At 37.1% G+C, this 22,193-nt stretch overlaps 1 protein-coding gene and 1 pseudogene across 1 annotated transcript; one reads left to right on the forward strand and one right to left on the reverse strand.

Annotated features, from left to right (window-relative positions):
- Positions 1-4,097: 4,097 nt before the first annotated feature.
- On the forward strand, positions 4,098-6,531 carry LOC125280428 (gastrula zinc finger protein XlCGF7.1-like). Its single transcript, XM_048210971.1, has 2 exons — positions 4,098-4,139; positions 5,465-6,531. The coding sequence occupies exons 1-2, from the start codon at positions 4,106-4,108 to the stop codon at positions 6,268-6,270; spliced, it is 840 nt and encodes a 279-aa protein (XP_048066928.1). The 5' UTR covers positions 4,098-4,105; the 3' UTR covers positions 6,271-6,531.
- A 3,659-nt stretch (positions 6,532-10,190) lies between these two features.
- LOC125280449 lies at positions 10,191-11,738 on the reverse strand (annotated as a pseudogene).
- Between the last annotated feature and the right edge of the window lie 10,455 nt (positions 11,739-22,193).

Raw genomic sequence — 22,193 nt, forward strand, 5'->3', positions numbered from 1 at the left:
CAGGAAGTGACATCATCTGGGCTCTTTCTACAGCATGATGGGAGGACAAGAAAATAATCTCAATCCATCGTCTCAGTTTAACTTTGAATAACTTCTACATTTTATGAAAAATACAACTTTACATCAGCTTTTGCTTAAAGGTGGTAAAGAGGATCTTTTCGTCGACTGAGTTTTTGAAATGAGCGCATGCATAAGAACAACCCCCCTCCTTCACAGCTCATTTCGAGTGAACGCCTCCCAAAACGCGTGCACGAGTATTGGAACATGAGTGTTTACCACCGGCATTCGCTGTGTTATTAACGACTAGCTAAAACATTCTGACTATGCTCAACATACAGCAATTGTTTCCTGCTCCTGAAGCAGATTTATATACTTTCACATGGAATTTGAACACCGACTGTAATCGCAGACTGAACGCAACTGGCTCTGACTGGACATAAGCGCACACACTTAGTGGATTCATTGTGTCAGACTCACCGCAGGTAACTCATAATCTGCAGTTGTTACTCCTGTCTCCTGACAAAAACATTGCATGCGGCGACTGTGGAGTGTGGAAAGTTACTGGAGCGCGCAGCCGCGCTCGTCTCTCACAAGGAACGTCACGGCAGTGATTGACAAGCCAGAGGGCCAATTGTTTATGCGATGATCCCTACCTCGTGCACAGATGATGTATATTAATATTATTCCTTTCAGTGCACCTAATAAATAGTCTTTTATTAGTTAGTAAAGACAGTTTCAAGTAATATTGCAAAAATGTATAAAACAAAACATCCTCTTTACCACCTTTAAGTCAAGCTTAAAACCCTGTCAGCCATTCTGGAAAGTGAATTTACTTGATACAGTTTGGTGTTTACTGATATTACTGTTTTTTATTTTAATACATGTCTAAAATCTTGATTACACTGTTGGAAATTTTGAACCAGATATAAAATAAATGTAAAATAATCTGTATTCTGACCTGATGTTGACAATCAATTTGAAAATTTTTCAAATCTCACTTTACTGACCATTTGTTGAATATTAGATGAACTGCATATCTAAATGTGTTGTTGAATCTTTCTAACATGAATGTTGTTCAGCATCATGAATGAAGAATAAACACCAACCTCTTTGTTCTTCAGTATCTTCAGTGTGTTTCATTCTGCAGGGTTCTGGATCACTCGTGTTCTCACTGTCCTCTTCAATAAACTCAGTCTTTACTGGTTTCAGCTCTTCCTGATGCTTCTTTGATGGGAATATCCCAGCATTTATTGATGCATTCCAGTGGGAGGAGCTTCACTGATGATGTGACTGCTGTGGGAGGAGCTTCACTGATGATGAATCCCAGTGTGGGAGGAGCTGATCTGCCAAAATAAAAAAATATATCAGTTATGGGGTTTGTTTTTATATATAAATGATAACAGAATATAATGTAATAAAATGATTCCAAATATGGATAATGGTAAGAAAAACAAAAGCACAAAGTTAAAAGCACAAAGACAAAAATAATTGTACATATCTGTAGTCAACAAATCCCCTCAGTCTGTTGACAGCAATGAAATGAGCTTTAAGTGTCAATTTACAGCAGATCTGAAGACATCAGCATAATAAATGAGGTGAAAACAGGAACTATTGACATGAAATAAAGAGTGTTTTCAGCAGTTTCTCTGTTAATATTGATGATCCTCAGACTATCAACACTCATTCAACAAGACATTCACATCATCTCACTTTATTCTGAGTATTTGCTGTTAGAAACTTATTGGAGTCAGGATATGTGAGAACATCCTATAAAGTGCTCTATTGAAAGACAATACTGTTATTTCTCACAACATGACATGGATACAACACAAATAATACAAAAACAAACACTAATGACACTCATCTTCATCAACCACTGCTGCTAAATAACTATGAATTAACTATGAAACATGGATTGATTTTATGATAACATTCATTGGAATAAAGTAATTAGATCTTTAACATGTAACAGTTTTATGTGCAGAAACTGAAAACTCTCCCCGTCTCAGACTCACAAATCCTGCCGGAAAGATCTCACTTAGAGAAAAACTCTGAGATTTTAGATTTCTGCTTCTACTATTTGCAATTTCTTTAAAGCTTTCATTCACTGTATGGACATCATTGCATAAGGAACTACTTTGTCACAACATGTTTTTTATTAATCTGGTCATTTATCTAAAACTATTATAAATGTTTTGTTTTTAATTTAGTATGATGTTGTTATTAAATAGTGTTTTGCACGTTTTGAGCAAATCAATCGGGTGAATCAATGATTTAGTGGTGCACTCATAAAGAGAGCCATTTACTTCATTCCTGAATGAATCAGGCGTTTGAACGAATCGAATGAATGGAAAGGACTCAGTAACTCACTCATTTAGACATTTACTGCCACCTACTGTCAGTTTTAAATTATTTTTTAAGTATAACTTAAATAAATAAATCACATTTCTATAATAATAATAATTAATAATTATCATTTACTCATCCTCATGTTGAATCAAATAAAATATGTAAAGCTACTTTTTGTAATGTCTCTTAGATGATCTTTTGGGGGTAATTTCTGAGTCAAATTTGACATGCGATTAAATTGCGATAAATTCGATTAATTAATCACCACATTGTGCAATTAATCAGATTAATTTATCTAAAACTAAATGTTTTGTTTTTACTTGGTGAAATGTTTAGCAGCAGTGGTTGATGAAGATGAGTGTCATTAGTGTTTGTTTTTGCGTTATTAGTGTCACATTGTGAGAAATAACAGTATTGTCTTTAATTAAAGCAGTTTATAGTATTTTCTCATACATTGTGACTCCAAAAATCATTTCTAACAGCAAACACTCAGAATAAAGTGAGATGATCTGCTAATGCTGATCTGCTAATGTCTTGAATGTCTTGTTGAATGAGTGTTGATAGTCTGAGGATCATCAATATTAACAGAGAAACTGCTGAAAACACTCTTTATTTCATGTCAATAGTTCCTGTTTTCACCTCATTTATTATGCTGATGTCTTCAGATCTGCTGTAAATTGACACTTAAAGCTCATTTCATTGCTGTCAACAGACTGAGAGGATTTGTGGACCTCAAATATGAACAATTATTTTTGTCTTTATGCTTTTAACTGTTGTTCTTACAGTTCTTTACTACTTTTCTAGATATCTGTCATTATTTTAATGGAGAAACAGAATAAAGTTCTGAATTAGCATCAGTTACTTTACGATAGACTGATATAAATTCTTAATGCATTTAGTTTATGGGTGAAATACAAAAAGGGTTAATATAGCACAAAAAAATAATTAATTAAAAAAGGAAGAAAGAAAAATAAATAAAACTTTTCAGGCATATTTAGGAGAATCAGTTGATGACATTCAAACACTGTATTGAAGGATCACAGTGAAGCCCAAAATACTAATTGTCATTTACTTTAATTGTCATTTTAAATCTTTAGACTTTATACCACAATCCTTCAAACCACCAGTTTTCACCAATTTGTCAGCAAGAAGTTCTTATATAATGAAATCATTTATAATTTATAATGGGATGATCTCTTATTCTTTTATATACTCTATTAAAAACAGGTCAAAATAACTGATTCAACATTGAATTAATTGAATGATTAAATGATTAAATATATCTGTTACACTAAATGATGATGGGACATTAAAACATTTTGTTTTCAAAAAAGTAATTTGAAACATTAAAACAGACACATTTCACCTGATGGGTTTTCTATGTAAAATCACTTTTGTACATTTCATTTGATGCAGACACTACAGTTTGATATCTGGACTTTAACCCTAAAAAACAAACACAGTAACTGATTTATTTTTGATTTGGGCAGATCATCTCCTCCAACCAACCTGCAGTTCAGTCAACAAAGCCCCGCCCACTGCAATTCACTTAATGAAGCTCCTCCCACAGCAGTCACATCATCAGTGAAGCTCCTCCCACAGCAGTCATGTCATCAATGAAGCTCCTCCCACTGCAGTTCATCAATAAAAATATATTCCCATCAGAAGAGCATCAGGAAGAAGAAGAGCTGAAACCACTAAAGACTGAGTTTATTAAAGAGGACAGTGAGAACATGAGTGATCCAGAACCTGCAGAATGAAACACACTGAAGATACTGAAGAACAAAGAGGTTGGTGTTTATTCTTCATTCATTCATGATGCTGAACAACATTCATGTTAGAAAGATTCAAACACTTCTGCACATTTAGAGAAACAGTTAAAGTTCTTTTCTAACAAAAGCTCAGTAAAGGGAAGTTTGAGAAACTTTCATATTGATTGTCAACATCAGATCAAACTAAATTATTTACATATTTTACATTTATTTCATTTGGTTCTCAATTTGCAATTGTGTTACCAGAATTTAGCCATTTTCAATATAGTTTACAACATTGTTCAACTTTCCAGAATGGCTGACAGGGTTGTGAGTGTAACTTGAGCAAAATCTCTTCTTACTGTAACTTTGGTAACAGGGTTGATGAATGCAGTCATTCATTTGTGTAAAAACTGAGACAATGGATTGAGATCATTTTCTTGTCCTCCCATGATGAGTCCAGATGATGTCACTTCCTGGGTGTTTTTGAAAGAAGGAAAATCATGTCAGAAGTAACAGGGTTGAGTGAATCATTGAGTGAATGTAGGACACTGATAATAACACATTTAAAGATGCAGTCAGTCTAGACTTTGAGCATGTTAGCTTTCTACAGACACCGAAACGATCCTGATATGATGTGAAGACAGATTTTAAAAGCAATTTAAAATGCAAAAAAGAGGTTAAGTTCATTACAACAATGGTTTGCTCAAAGCATAAATCTAAGCATAAGAAATGTATACCTGACTGAGGTATATTTTTTTAATGTAAAATAAACTTATTTTTATATTATATTACTTTACTTAAGTAAAAAAAATAATTCCAGCAAGTTCAGGCAGCCGAAACCTAAAATTGTGGTAAAAATTATGTTAAATTAAGTTTCAGCTTATATTTCAGCCGTCGAGTGCTACAGCCCTATATTGGCTATTGATATCTTTGCTGTTTTTATACCATCATATGTCAGCCAAATTACCACAATTTTAGGTTTCGGCTACCTGAACTTGCTAGAATGATTTTTTTTTTTACTTAAGTAAAGTAAAATAACATAAAAATAAGTTTATTTTACATAAAAAATATACCTCAGTCAGGTATACATTTCTTATGCTATATTTAAGCTTTGAGCAATTGATGTTATGTATTTCTTATTTTTAAATTGTCTTCTAAATGTCTAATTGCCATGATACATTTTTACCTGTCAAATAAAATGTTATACTTGATTCATTCTGGACTGTGCATCAAAATGATCTGAATATTTTATAGCAGTTGTCTATCACAGCAAATCTCAATTTTATGACCTTTCACTTCATATTTCTCTCTTTAAATTATATTGATGTACTGAAAATTTAAATGACTTTCTTTCATTTCAGAGCTGATGGAAGTGAAGGAGGAGAGTGAAGAACTGAGTGAAGTGGAGGAGGAACATCATGACAAACCTGAAGAAAAACCTTTGTGTCACTCAAAGACTAAAAATACATTTTTAAAGAAAAGAGACAAGAAATCTACAACCTGCACTCAGTGTGGAAAGAGTTTCTCAAAGAAACAACATCTTGAGAATCACATGAGAGTTCACACAGGAGAGAAGCCGTTCACATGTGATCAGTGTGGGGCGAGTTTCAAACAAAAAGGACATCTTAAGAGTCACATGAAAGTTCATACAGGAGAGAAGCCACACACATGCAATCAATGTGGGAAGAGTTTCATGCGATCATCACACCTTAAAGCACACATGAGGATCCACACCGGAGTGAGACCGTTCACATGTGATCAGTGTGACAAAACATTTCGTGGGGAATCAACCTTCAAGAAACACCTTCAAGTTCATACAAAGGAGAAGCCACATTCATGTTCTGTGTGTGGAAAGAGTTTTTCACGGCTGTATCATTTATATGAACATGAGAAAACACATACAGGTGTGAGAGAGTACATGTGCTTTGAGTGTGAGAAGACTTTTACTAAAGCAAACCATTTAAAACGGCACCAGAGAATTCACACTGGAGAAAAACCTTACAAGTGTTCACACTGTGATAATAGATTCAGTCGGTCAGAACATCTGAAAACACATGAGCGGATCCACACTGGAGAGAAACCTTACAAGTGTTCACACTGTGACAAGAGATTCAGTGATTCATCAAATCTGAAAACACATGAGAAGCTACACACGTGTGATCAGTGAGGAAAGAGTTTCTCTTTTAAAAATCAGCTGAAGATACACATGAAGATCCATGCAGTGGAGAAACCACATCACCACAGTCTGAAACCACAATAAGTAGTGTAAGGCCCGCCTAATGGGTCCAATGACGGTTTCCCACAGGACGGGGAAGGTTAACGCGTGTATGTCTTTTCAGCGTCTCTATGAAGTTCACTTAATTTCACTCGTTTAATCTGACTCCAATTTCAAATGATTCTTGTTCTAAGGTTGTGTTTCCAATTAGAAATTAATAATTTGTTATATATTTAGATATTCGATTATTCTGATTACCTTATAGTTTCAATTATTTCGTTCACTGCAGTCCTGGTATCGCTTTAGAAGTGTTACTTCGGCCGACTTGAGTACTTTCCCCGAACACAAACTCGTCAGTTCTGACCTTAAACATTGGATGCAGGGTAAATATATACCTTTAAGTTGGTTGCGCTCTGCTTACTCGTAACAAAAAGCATAGTTTTTATATATTTACGAAAACTGCAACTTATTTAAGGCAGTGATAGTCAGAAATCGAAATGGACTTAATTGACGTGCCCTATGCTCCATCTATTAAACCTTCCGTATGAACAATCCTGAACACAGATTTGAGGTTATACCTTCGCTTTAATCTACTAGAAATAATGAATTAAGAATAATACAGAATCAACCAAATATAACATTTTATTTGTCAAGTAAAAATATATCATGCCAATTACATTACAGTTAGATAATTAGAAGCCAATTCAGAAATAATGAATGCATAACATCAGTTGAAATGCATATACACACAGTGGTGGACTAGTGTTTGAAGACACTTGTCCATCACTGCGTGGGGGTCTCTGACTACAGACAATCCCTCCTTACTGCTTTGCAATTTACCTTATATACAGACCAGAACAAAAGGGTTGTAAATATTTACTACACCAACACCTGTTTTGGGGGAGAGAGGAATGGGTTTTCACAAAAGGCACCACCCAAAAAGAGGACAGAATTTTCCTTAGTTTTCAATCTTTTTCATAATACCAGTGACTGCTGTGAAATTGAGACCATTTTACCAATCGCACTGAGACAATTTAAATGATACCAAATATGAAAAGGGAAAAACAATAGATACACAAGTTACATTATACGTTTTGAATAACTTTCAGTCAGGGGGGAGGGAACGTGTGTTTGTATGTGTGTGTGGTTGGGGAGGCGTTGTCCTTTTGGGGTTAGGGCAAGGCGTTGTCCATTGCTACTTCTTTGAGAACTTCTTTCCAGATTAAAGTTTTATTACTTTATTGCAGGACGCTTTATCTGTTTTTGTCTAGCAGGAAATTCAGGCCTTACAGTAGTCCATCTTTATGTGCTGAGCAACAGTCTCTCTTCTGTGTAAGGTAGACAAATCTCTCCTCTCCACCTATGGTTGGTGCTGTTGCTCTGTTGAATTATCCAGGTTGTTTATGAGGAGCGGCCCCTGTGATTGTGAAGCACTTACGGTGTGCAGTAGTACATAGTAAAGTGCAACATCAATATGCGTTCTTGTCTATACTTGTGTTCTTGTGAAACATCATCAGTTGTTCTTGATCGCCCAGTGAGGAAAGAGTTTCTCTTTTAAAAATCAGCTGAAGATACACATGAAGATCCATGCAGTGGAGAAACCACATCACCACAGTCTGAAACCACAATAAGTAGTGTAAGGCCCGCCTAATGGGTCCTTGTGATCTTGTGAAACGTCATCAGTTGCTGCCCAAGTACTGTTCCATTTCAAAGGTCACATCTAGCCAAGTTCAGTTCAAATCCCCGAATGTGTTCTTGATCTGCCCCTTTTATTGAGAGGTGACTTGTGCGGACTTGAGACAGCCAGGTATCCCAGAATGCATCCTGCACTAACCAGCAAGCGTCAATAGCAGAGGGGGAAACTTGTGTAATTCAAACATACCAGAGTTATGTCATATGTAGTTTAAAGAGTTTTTCAGGTAAGAATATACTGGTTTAAAGCTCAAATTTGTGATTTATTGATAAAAGTAGTGCCTATTTGGAGTTTGGGTACTCATGTACCCCGCAGAGAACAGCCTAACCTCGGCTAATCCTTCTGAAATTTGCCACTGGTTCTGATGTTTCTTTAGTGGTTAAACATGAGATATAATTAATCTTTTGTAATTCTAACAGGAGATCTTTGGACTCATGAATCTATAATTTGTTGAACTAAAAGTTTAATCTCATAACTTTATATAGTTAGGCATTATATTTTACTGTTGTAGCCTACTAGAGCGCTGACTTTGTATGTGTGACTGTATTGTTTGCTTTATTTTTTATTGTAGCTTATACTTTCATAATGGCTATTTGGCCATTATTGACCATTAAAACTGACATTTAACAAAAAGAGTCAGGGTTGTGTTTTATATTTGTAGTGTTAAAAGCTCTCCTAGTCTATGGTTGGGAGACAGTAAACAAGATTAAATTAAATTAGAAAGAGAAACAAAACCAAAGATCATGGAGGGTTCCCTTCAGTCCTCTGCCCCAGAAATGTGAATGAGCCACTCATTTATATAAAATTTATTTTAATTATGCAGGGAAAATGGAAGCAAACAGTCTTCAGGAGAGGGGCTAGTTGTATATGCGGAGCTGCTGGAACTTGTGGGACGCGTGTCTGTCAGGCTGCAGCTGCCTTGTGGGCGTGTTAAGAAAGGGGCCCAACGTGGACGGCTCGATGAGCGGTTCCTTTCTGTCTGTAGCTCTGCAGCTCCAGTGAGCCTTCCATTGCTTCCTGATCTCCATGTTTGAGATTGGTAGGGCATGGAAAAACCCTAGCCATTCAGATATGAATCTGGGCCCAGACTGACGGAAAAGGGATGATTCGAGATTGAGATGGATGATTGAATATAAATGCCAGTGGCTTTTGTGATCGATCCCCCAGCTGCAAGGGCAAATTACATCTGCCCTCTCCTCTTCTTTTTCCACCTCCTATATTCACCTTATTCCACCACGTCCATTTTTAATTCTCCGCTCTTCCGCATTTTGTCATCCGACTTCCGCTAAACTGACGCGGCACATTCGGTAGCTAGATCAGTAGTTAAAAGATTGTTTATAGCGAGCTATAACTTTAGAGAAATGACAAATAACGTTAATGCAGTAAATGTTTTAAATTGGGAGCACAGAGAAAACTTCATACGATGATCAGATGGTCATATTGTCATTGTTAACGGCCGTAACTGGTAGATGATATGAAGTGGCCAGAGGTAACCATGGGACTGTCAGGAGTTGATGGAGCATGTATAGGGCGTAGGTGAAGAAGACTGTAATTATTTTAAATCAGTTTTGTTAAACAACATAACTTTGTGATTTGTATTTTAGAAAATGTATAATTTAATAAGTTGTGATAAAATCAGTTGTAAGAGTGTTTATTGTTAACAGAAAGCTAGACACCTTTTACTGGCCTTCATGTAGAGATAATGTTTCACCATTTAATTTTAATATGCAATAAACCAAGATAGAATTAATTTGCAAACTTGACATGACTAATTCCATTTAAGTCAGAAAACTTAATTCCTTTAAACTGTAAGAGCTCACATTATATGGTTTTATTAAAAAAATACTGACAGCTAACATCTGGCCACATTGTAAAGATTTAAAAAAAAAAACTTCACAACTGATCATATTGTAAAGGTTTATAGAAATAACAATTTAACGATAGATAACATCTGGTCATATTGTGAAGGTTTATAAAAATATCTACATACACTAGTATTTACACTGATTAGTTAAAGCAAAACCACAGCACAGAGAAACATACCTACAAATCTACACTTATTCATTCTCTACATCAGAAATTATGTTGCGTAGAAGGTTAAACTGGGCAAATTCTATAAATTATCAATTTTAGGGGTGAGGTTAATTGGAGCTGTTGTTAGAAAGGATTTTGTAGATTTTCAGTCATATGACCCACGTACATTGGCGATGCACCTGGTGTTGGTGGTGTCTTCTTTGGAGAGTTGCATGCGTCTCTTGGTGAAGCCTCTGTCTGCAATTACTTCATCGCCTGGACGAAGGTATTCCAGGAACCCTGAATTTGCAGTTATGAATTTATCACAACACCAGGTTTAGAAGCACTAAAACTTTCAGCAAGATCACCCTGCAATAAATTACGACGCAGCTCCATCAGAGTCATCAGGAGCTGATCCCAACTGTGTAGCTGGAAGTTGTTGGAGTATGTATTGGTAAGACTGAATGAACGGTGGTTGTTTCTCAGCAGAGTTGTGTACAATGGCGCCAGCTCAACACATTATGTTCTCATATCAGATGTAGGTGCTTCAGATTGAGATGTGATGTTGAAGTGTAGTTGTGGTCTGAGACAGATGGATCCTCCTATTGTGTTTCTGCATCACAGTTCAGGAGCATGTGGATGTGATCATCCTCACTGTTGTCCACTGCATCACTGATGCACATCAATGCATCTGTGGAAATAATATAACCATAAACATATTTTTACATTAGTAATTATTCCTCATGAGAATTAATATATGATTGCACCCATAGTTTAACAGAACAGTGTGAGAGAGAGGTGCATTAAAAACGAGACACAATACAGTATATAACAGTATATATACTAAAACAGTATACACACAATCTCTAACTCTAGTGTTAATACTTAGGTCAGTATCAATATGAGAGATGTAGCTAGCTCGCCTGCTATCATCTGCAATCTCTGTAATTTACAGGAATAATGTAAGTAAGCTATTGTTAGACCATAATGTACCATAATACTACAGTAAGTATGTACCATTGTACTATCTTACATATGAAATATATAGGTGGCAATTGTAATAATGCAAGATTCGTTGTATTTTGTGAACTGCTCGTTACTGATCTTAAATGTATTCATAGAAGGGACTTCACAAATCTAGCATTAGGCTAACATGCACATGGCTAGCTAAGTTAGCTTACCTGAATATGATAACCTGTTCAGCACCTGCCGTGACTTCTTTACCACAACATCGTAGCCGAGACATTTCTCGGGTAAGGGCGTTCATCAGTCTGCTTCCCGTCCATGAAATGGTACGAACACACATAAGGGCGCTTGGGTGAGCACTTCAAGTTTAGCGCCTTCAGCCATTGCCTCAGGTGCTCCTCGTCTTAAGGTGGTGGGTGTAAATAAAGTGCACCACAACACTCTGACCGCTTCACATTGTATTCGTAACATCGTTGATGCAACTGATCTCTCTTCTTAATCTAATTGTTATGACAGCCCCTAACTGAGCATATAATACTCATCTACCGTTACAGCTAAACCGCTAGCGACTACTAGCTTAGGTCCCTCAACCGGAAGTAAGATGACAAAATGAACGCAATGGCGCCGCCCTTGTTGTCGCGGAAAATAAGGTGAATAGCTAAACACGTTTAGTCTTATTGTTTAGAACTTGTTTTCTTGATTTACTGCGAGTATGTTTTACCATGCCTAGTATGGATCTAGTTGACTGCAGTGTGCAACAAGTGTCTCATAGCAGCTGCCGAGCGAACGCACAGAGTAGCATTATAACAAATTTCAACACACAAAAACAGAGCTGCTTTACCTCACATACGCTTGACTTGAAGAAGCAGAAGCAGCAACTGCGGCATAATAAAAGCTGCTCTCAATACGTTTGTCACGCTTGTCTCTCATTAGCAATCACTCCATGATTTTATATAGCATACATTTTTAAGTGAATAGAATAGAAATGTTCTAAATGTTCTAAACATTAATGTTGTGCAACAAATATATTTTATTTTACTGACTTACAGAGCTTTAATAATAAAGTTGTGGATAAAGCACCACTTTCTCAAAAAAATTAAACATTGAACATTTGAAAATAGTTCCAAATAGTAGTTTAGTTTATATTACATCTTTAATCAGCACCATAAACTAGTGATTTTGACTAAATTTGCCACTAACAGAAAGGCTTGTAATAGAAGTCAAATGGTGTAACCGGTTACACCATTTGACATTTCAATTTAAAATCAAATTTGACAGGTATTATCATGGACACCTATGTAAGCACTTGGCCTTGGTGGAAATATTTCAAATGTAATTTTTTAAAGTTAATACACATTTTTAGAATAATGATGAATTATCAATGTATTTATAGGGTCATACCATTTGACATGTATACCTAAGAATACCTAACCATACCCTAAAAATGTCAAATTATCTCATATTTTAAAGACCATTACTAACCTTTGCATGCAGCATTTAGTGTCACCAGGGCCCCTTCTTTGTGATATAATTTCCTGTCACATGGTTTTCTTGCACAATATTAACAAAATGGCTCCTTGAATGGTGGTTGCACCACCTTGACACTTCAGGAATTTGATTTGACTCCTATAATTCCCCAAATTATTTATAATATTCAGAACAATGGTGTTAAATTAATTTTTATTCACTATTAAATTGTTCTAATGTAAGATTATGCCAAACTAGCAGATATGGTGTTTCATTAAGAATTTCACATTTTTTAAACAATATCAATTATTTGGTACTAAGTTTTTACGGTTACACCACATTGACATTTTTGCAATCAATCCCCAAATATTCTTCTAAATTGATTAAAACCAGAAATTTCAGACTTGGTCCTCAAAAAAGAGAATGTATGCAAGTAATTTGCTAATTTATTTAGCAGTTTTTACCCTTTTAAATGTAATTAAACAATAAGGACGCAAAAAAATGAGAGTCACATCATTGACCCAAATACACCTAATTTATCCATTTTTGTAGTCTGTCTCATCTTTTTAAACACTCCAAACCTCTAACACAGTTTAATCTGACCCCATTTTAATCAATGTAAAATCGATAGGGCCGATCGTTACAACCTTTCCATTTCGGATCAGTGTCATCCTTACAGATCTGGAAAATAAGTCAGAAAGAAGTACAGCAGAGTTTGTGAACAATGTGGTCATGTTCTGTTGTCTTCTAGAGGGTGAGAGGAGTGCACAGAATACTTATGAATCTTGAATATGAAAAATATACATAATGTAAACAATTATTTTTGGGGGAAGGCTGAGGAGAATGTTGTTAATGCTAGCATGTGCACAGTTGGACATGGCTAATTATTGAGGTAACTTTTAAATAGGTCTGTAAAATATCAGACTGACAACTTTTTCAGTACAAAATCTTTTTATATTTTAGAACAAAGATAATAAATGAATATAAATGATCTCAAATGAAAATAAAATAAACAACTAAATACAAAACACTTCTATTAATACTAAACTAAACAATCTAAACTACTAAATTACTATTAAAATGTAAACAATTTGAACTACTAAATTACTATTACTAAAATGATCTGAACTGCTAAACTATTACTATTAAAAAAAGTAAACAAAATATAAACAATCTAACCCTAACTATTTCTAAAAAAAAAAAAAAAAACTAATTGAACAATGAAACAATGAAAAATGAAGTAACTATTCAGATTTTAATCATCATCAACAAAACTGATCTCCATAACACGTTTATGGATGTGTTTGATTCTTAGGTGGACCGAAAGTGAGATCGTCCACACTTCCATGGTACATTGTCATGGGAATGACAAACTCATCGAAGTCACTGCACAGAAGTGTCAGACTTCCATGCTGACTGGATACCCTGATTACTTCAATGAGGTGCATGACTTCCTCCCTTTCGGCAATATGGATTTTAACAAAAAGACAATTTGCCCTTAGGTTTAAATCTCCTAAAAAGCACAGTGAATGTATGAGCTTGTAGATATCTGTGAAGTAGTTCTGGAGAAGAGGCTAATGTTTCATTATATTTGTGTACCTTCACAGTGGTGTATGTGGAGGAATTCAGTTTTCCTCTCCCACCATCACAGATGTAGGCTTTTAGGTGAGTGACTCCACATCGTCTCCGAGGTAGAGCTCACTCGTGGCTTCGTCCCGCCAGAGAGAAACATCCAGGATATTATCCTGGCCACATTGGAGGGAGAGGTCCAGGATGGGGACCTTGGTTCCCTGAACCTCTGCCATCCTCACAGTTTGTATCTGCAGAATAATAGTTTAAAATAAGTCATTCAGGTCAAATCATCCTCACTTAAATCTATGGTCTAGATTTGAGTTGTGCAAGTAATATGCTTATGGTTGAACTGTTTATTTTTACTAACTTAAAGGATTAGTCCACTTTCAAATAAAATGTTCCTGATAATTGACTCACCCTCATGTTAGGTCGCACCCTCTCTCTCAAATATGTGTCCCTCAGACTCTTCCATCTTTTTCTGCACAGAGCCTCTGAATAAACACATTATCTCGTCAGTTGGAAACTAATAATGGCAATTTAGCTCGGTTATGCCGGCCGGCTTTTGCTAGCTAGCAGGTGGGCTAGTATCAACGGCTAAAATCATGCAAAGCTTTTTACAACTTACCAGATTGTCTGATTTCCTCGCTTATCCTCTTCCAGGCAAGGTCCTTTTTATTCCTGTCTTGATAAAAATATGATGATACATCATACATTTCAGGGTGTCCTCCATCTTTGTTCTGGTCTCCACCGCTGATCACATCATAAACACGTAACTATCAAAGAAGAGTCCCTGATGGGTTAACGTGCCGCGAATATTCGCCAAAGTTCAGATTTTTCGTCTAGGGCAGTGGTTCTCAACCTTTTTTGGGCCAGCGCCCCCTATCCATTATCCAGGTCCTTTACCGCCCCCCAAACACACACACAAACACAAAAAGGATAAATGTCTTTATTGAAAGTATGCTGATAATTATTCTGTATTAATAATAATAATGTGTATAATTCACATCTGTGTTTTCTTCTTCTTATTATTATTATTAGTAATATTAAATCAGTAACTTTTTTGTAGCCTATTTAAAATGTAGGCTACCAAATTTATATAATCGGTGAGTAGCCAACATCATGAATCCATTTTCCAAACTGTGTTTTTGTCTTATCCTGAATCACTACTACACACCTAATAAGAGTTTATATTGGGACTATTAGACTGGTTCGAGTCGGCACGGCTGTGGAGTACAGTACCTGCAGTACCAAGACGCCTGCAGTTTAGTTTATTTACCGCTAGAGCTCCAAAAGTTACAGACTGCAGCTTTCATAATTAAAAAGCATGTCACTGAAAGCCAAATAACCCAGCCAGCAATGACATGTGGGGCCCAGATGAGGGCTTCATGGGCGGCAAATGTGGGCCCCATTATGGGCTTGCACCCGGGATCCACATTGGGGCAAGCCGTGGAAGCCCAGACGTACTAAAAGTGGGACCTGTAAGGGTACTGCATGGGTCTTAATTGGGCAATTCATGTCAGACCCATTTGGGCCCCACCTGCCCAAAGGGGTCCAAATTGGGCTTTGCAACATGGCTACACAGATGGGCTTTAAATGGGATCTGTAAGAGTCTTATGTGGGTCCTAACTGGGCAATTCATGCCAAACCCATTTGGGCCCCACCTGCCCAAAGGGTTCCAAAGTGGGCTTTGCAACATGGCTACACAGATGGGCTTTAAATGGGATCTGTAAGAGTCTTATGTGGGTCCTAACTGGGCAATTCATGCCAAACCCATTTGGGCCCCACCTGCCCAAAGGGGTTTAAAGTGGGCTTGCACCCGGGATCCACATGGGGGCCAGCCGTGGATGCCCAGATGGGTTTTAAGTGGGATCTGTAAGGGTCTTATGTGGGTCCTAACTGGGCAATTCATGCCAAACCCATTTGGGGCCCACCAGTCTGAAGGGGTTTAAAGTGGGCTTGCACCCGGGATCCACATGGGGACCAGCCGTGGATGCCCAGGTGGGTTTTAAGTGGGATCTGTAAGGGTCTTATGTGGGTCCTAACTGGGCAATTCATGCCAAACCCATTTGGGGCCCACCAGTCTGAAGGAGTTTAAAGTGGGCTTGCACCCGGGATCCACATGGGGGCCAGCCGTGGATGCCCAGGTGGGTTTTAAGTGGGATCTGTAAGGGTCTTATGTGGGTCTTAACCGGGCAATTTGTGCCAGACCCAATTGGGCCCCACCTGCTTAAAGGGGTTTAAAGTGGGCTTGCACCCGGGATCCACATGGGGGCCAGCCGTGGATGCCCAGATGGGTTTTAAGTGGGATCTGTAAGGGTCTTATGTGGGTCCTAACTGGGCAATTCATGCCAAACCCATTTGGGGCCCACCAGTCTGAAGGGGTTTAAAGTGGGCTTGCACCCGGGATCCACATGGGGACCAGCCGTGGATGCCCAGGTGGGTTTTAAGTGGGATCTGTAAGGGTCTTATGTGGGTCCTAACTGGGCAATTCATGCCAAACCCATTTGGGGCCCACCAGTCTGAAGGAGTTTAAAGTGGGCTTGCACCCGGGATCCACATGGGGGCCAGCCGTGGATGCCCAGGTGGGTTTTAAGTGGGATCTGTAAGGGTCTTATGTGGGTCTTAACCGGGCAATTTGTGCCAGACCCAATTGGGCCCCACCTGCTTAAAGGGGTTTAAAGTGGGCTTGCACCAGGATTCAACCGTGAATGCCCATATGGGCTTAAAGTGGGCTATGTAAGGATCTTATGTTGGTCCTAACTGGGCAATTCATGCAAGGTAAGCCCAACCATTCATTTAAGGAAACAAACTAAGAAAAATTAAAAACGAAGAATGAATGTAAGTACAAGATAAATACAAGACACTTGATGCTTTGAACTGCAAGAAATATATTAAATTGAACAACAAAAATTATCTTTAAAAAACAATGTCAGAACATACGGTAAACTAAAAAATATATTTTAAAATAAATCTCTGAAAAAAAACCTCCAAAAATACAATACAAAATACACTCATTATATAATACATTGAACAACAAACATAATCTTTAACAATTTAAATTTTACAACATACCAGTAAATAAATAAGAAATATATATTTTTTAAAAATATCTGAAAAAAAGAAAACAAAACATCTCTCCAAAAAATACATCCAAAACAGTCATGGCGTTTGTGTTATCGATGTTCTTTTTTACCCATAGATATATGAGCAATATCACACTCGTAGCCGTGCGATATGGCTGTATATCAGCACGCTGTGATTCGTCCGTAGGTAATCACTGCGTGCTGATATACAGCCATATCGCACGGCTACGAGTGTGATATTGCGTTTATACAACAGTTCGACGGCACGACTTCGGTAAAGTTGGTTTTATATTCGCACATTCGGACTTATGATAAATTCAAACTTTCCAATAAATGTGCAATAAATTAATGTTTGCGAATTTTAAGCAGCGACATGATATTGACAACCAACGATTGTCAACTTACAACATTTTTCACAGCCGATCAAAATAGGCAAGTATTGTTTTAATGGCATATTTACTTGTGAATGTCCACTGAATGTCCAATGTAGTGTGATTAACAAGGCTATTGAATACGGATATAAAACCAACTTTACCCAAGAGTGTGTAAATAAATAAGAACAACAACGGAGTGTCTTTAAAACCCTCTTTTGTGCAGCACTACTTCCTTCCGCCACGGATTCATATCTCAAGTTGTCAGTTGGACCAAGCCTCCGTTACTAACTCTAAAACGTCACTTTAGAACTAGTAACGAAGGAACGTCGAGTCGCTTCATTGAAACACATTGAATTTTATACAGTATTAGAGAGAGAGAGAGTAGGCTATTACCTGTCTGATATATTGCATTACATTCATTCTTCAAGTCGATGTCCATAATATTATATCCATTATAAAAGTCCGTTTGAATGTCCTCTGAGGAAAGCGATCTTTGTATAACACCACAGCGCTAAAAACAACTTCCTTTGCAAAAGTTCCTTTCAATTTAAAAGTCTCTTGTGCTTCACTGACTCATTCCTCCTGTAAAGTGTTGCCGCCATCTAATGGCGTATTAATGTAACGTTCACTCAATCCATATTACTTACTAATGGACATATTTATATAAAATAATATTTATTGAACAACAAATAAGCACAATTGTACAGTTCAGTCAAACAAAGCACTAGTTATTTACAAAAAACAAAAACAAAACAAAAAACATTTACACTTGTATGTGGGTTTTACAAATATTTAACGAATGAAAAGGATTTTTAAGAGCTTGTGACAAAACCTCTTAACTCCATTGGATCCTCAAACTGTCAATCAAACCTCATTACATTAATCCGCCTCCCCTCGTGAATGAAGTGCGCACGCAGTTTGGACATCTCCTCTATGCAATGCCAAGGTAAATAAAGATCTGATGTTTGAAAAAAAAAATTGTAAAGCGTTTTCTTTACTCAAAAAACCCTATGTTTATAAAGTTTAATGTTTTACGTATTTGAAGAGCGGAGAAGAGTCTTCATCTGATATGTCCCGTCTAGTTGAAGCCAATATGCTATATATAATGATGTAACATAACGTCGTTTATTATTATCAAATTTAACATAGCACAATTCGACTTGCTCTGGAACAAATAATAGATTAATAAAGACCAAAGATTGCCTGTTCTATGTACTCAAATTGAATAATGTCTCATGTTTAACCACTATAAGAACCAGCGGCAAATCTACGAAGCACTGGCCGAGATTAAGCTGTTCTCGGCAGTTACAGAAGCACTGAACGCCCGCTGACGCCCTGGAGCTCACATGTCCGAAAACGTCAAAACAAGTTGTAAAATAGGCGCTGTTATTAAATATGAGTCACATATTTCAGATCTAAACAACTACATTCTCGCCTAAAAACTATTAAAACTACAGTTTGTGGTACAACAAGTAGTATTTGTAAAAATTGCGGTTGATTTGGTCGGCCGCCATGACGGTCACTTCAAGCGGAGTGATACAAACGGTGAAAAGGTAGGAGGAGTGCTGTTATCGCTGAAATATCGCATGGCTATCAGCCAATCAGATTCGAGAACCAGATAGAACTGTTGTATAAATATATATATGACCCATATATGTGTTCCCAGTTCAAACCCATGCCAACTTGGCCCATAAATATATCATGCAAGACCCATATATGTTTTCCCAGTTCAAACCCATGCCCACTTGACCCATAAAAATTCTATGCAGGACCCATATATGTATTCCCAGTTCAAACCCATGCCCACTTGGCCCATAAAATTTTTATGCAGGACCCATATGTGCATTCCCAGTTCAAACCCATGTCCACTTGGCCCATAAATATGCCATTCAAGACCCATATATGTGTTCCCAGATCAAACCCATGCCCACTTGGCCCATAAATATGTCATGCAAGACCCATATATGTGTTCCCAGTTCAAACCCATGCCCACTTGACCCATAAAAATTCTATGCAGGACCCATATGTGCATTCCCAGTTCAAACCCATGCCCACTTGGCCCATAAATATGCCATTCAAGACCCATATATGTGTTCCCAGATCAAACCCATGCCCACTTGGCCCATAAATATGTCATGCAAGACCCATATATGTGTTCCCAGTTCAAACCCATGCCCACTTGGCCCATAAAAATTCTATGCAGGACCCATATGTGCATTCCCAGTTCAAACCCATGCCCACTTGGCCCATGAATATGCCATGCAAGACCCATATATGTGTTCCCAGATCAAACCCATGCCCACTTGGCCCATGCCTGTCCCTTATGGGGCCCATGTAATCAGCTCATATGGGCTTCCTATGTGGGACTCTTAGTACAAAACCTACATGGGACCCGCTGATTTCACCCAGCCAAAGCCCATGCCCACACAGTACCCATGGAACCCGTAGTTAACCCATCTGGGCCCCACGTGTCATTGCTGGCTGGGAACAGATTTGATTTGACTGAACAGTGGCAGGTAGACCTTAAGTTGTGCCGGGACAAGCCGAAACCTCCGAAATCTGATCCGGCACCTCATTTGGGGGATCCCCCTCTCATAAGACCAAAAGTGGTCCATGCCGGGTTTTGTGTTTTCCAACACATAAGCAACATATAAAGCAGTGGCTGTCAATTTTTTTTTAAAGAACAACATTTTTTAATTGACGCGACCAAACCAAGTCAAACCAAGCATAAGAATACTAAAATATATAATATACATAAAATAGCCTATATAATATACTTATACAGAACAAGAATAGAAACTTATAAGTAGCTATAAACATGCCCAAACGAATTAATTTGAGGCGAAACTGAAAGTAAAAACCGGTGTTCTCAAGCAGCCTCTCGTTCGGCACGAATTCAAATGTTTCCATATTAGCAATGTATGTGGATGCTGTACTTTTATTTATTATGTCAAATAGGATTTGTACTTCACTCCCGTTTCAATATCAACGAAAAAAATCATCCTCTTCACATGAGCAAAAATGTGTTTGGCAGGACCAGTTTCAGCGGTGGTCACGCTGAACGGCACAGATAGGATACTATGGAATAGGCTATGTAAAATGATCAGTGTAATTTTTATATGTTTTTGGCTGACGGTATTTTATTTTGATAATGAACAGTCTGCGATGTCAAGTTTGCAATGAATAAGTTGAGTGCGCACGCGAGGTGCCGGCGCGATCACTTCAACTGTTTCCTTATACCAGCAGAAACAACTTAAATAGGCTTACTCCGTAATTTACAGATATGAGTAAGACATTATTCGATACTGCGAAGTTTACTTTTATACACTCACGCTAAAAACAGAACATTGTGCTTTTGCAAAATAAAGAAAACAGGATGCGCTTTTTGCGATCTCGGTTTCCTTTCCTTGAACTTGTTTGTGGAGCGCCGCGCCTCGCAAAAATGAATCAAACTCAGCAGTATATAGGCTACTATTGGGCACAGTTTTTTCTTTCGCTTTGTTAATCAATTAAGTAAAATATATTTTGTTTATTTATTTTTTAAGTCTCGTGACACAGGGTTTGAAAACCTGTGATATAAATTATATAATTACATAAATTATAGACATATAAACTTCAATGACGATGTTTTCTGAAACTTAAGCGTGCACGTCGCATGTTTTGCATTATGAAGGGAATTTGTGACTAAAGAGAGAGCTATTTGTGTTGTTGGATATCGTTTTATTAAAATGCTGTGAGGAGACGCAGAAGAACTGATGAAATACTGGTTAAACGAGTATATGCCCATACACTGGCAGTCTCCACATGAACTCGCTCGCGCACAAAATACGAGTTTAAACATCTGATTTCTATGTCGAGGGCTGTTTGTCAGACTTTGTTGGGCCTAATGCATAATACCATGGTGTTTTATGCACAAATGGTCACTACACACCATCAGTATGCCAATAAATGGTTTCCATCACCCTAACGCGCATATTATGAATGGAAGAATAGGAATGCAAGATTGTGACACCTTATAAACCGAAAGAATAAGGAACAGCATAAATCAGCTTAATTAAAACATAAAAATGTAAATTAATAAAAGATTTAAAAAAGGACAAATGAGTAGACATTTAAAATGGTTGTGCAATACTTGTTTTATGTTAAATGTTTGATTATTCATGTTAAATGTAAAAATGCTAAATAAAATAGAACAATAAATTAATAAATATAGTAGGCCTATATTAAAAATAAATAGGCCTAGACATATGAGACTGTTTATTGACATCTTTAAAACATAGTTTAATAAAGCCAGTGTTTAAAAACAATTTGACAGTTTTTTTTTATCCATTTGAAAATATAGTTAAAATATGCTATTATAAACTCGTAGGGGCAACAAATCAACTTCCGACTCTCTTCCATGCCACTCAGAGTATGGACTGTACGGTCATTTCGGCACTAATGCGTGCACTTTTTTACAGTCTATGGTGTGCACTTTTATGGAGTATTGCAAGAAGCTGCTTACATTAATCTTACTTTTGAGTCAATACAATCATGATTTTTCATGAAAAATTATGTTATAATTATAGGCTTAAATACCTTGGTATCAGCTTGTTATCATCAATGGTATAATTAATTCAATTCAAATTTATTTGGTTTGTCATGATTAATTTGTGTCCATAATCAGTAAAATAAAAAATAAAAAAATCTTCTAACAAGAATAAACAC

The sequence above is a fragment of the Megalobrama amblycephala genome, linkage group LG1, assembly GCF_018812025.1.
Source record: "Megalobrama amblycephala isolate DHTTF-2021 linkage group LG1, ASM1881202v1, whole genome shotgun sequence".
Classification (NCBI taxonomy): Eukaryota; Metazoa; Chordata; class Actinopteri; order Cypriniformes; family Xenocyprididae; genus Megalobrama; species Megalobrama amblycephala.

What these genes read in the sequence shown, in the direction of transcription:
- LOC125280428 (XM_048210971.1), top strand. Translation starts at nt 4,106, where the DNA reads ATGAAACACACTGAAGATACTGAAGAACAAAGAG. An exon ending in AGATACTGAAGAACAAAGAG is followed by an intron (nt 4,140 to 5,464) that starts GTTGGTGTTTAT and finishes CTTTCATTTCAG; the next exon opens with AGCTGATGGAAGTGAAGGAG.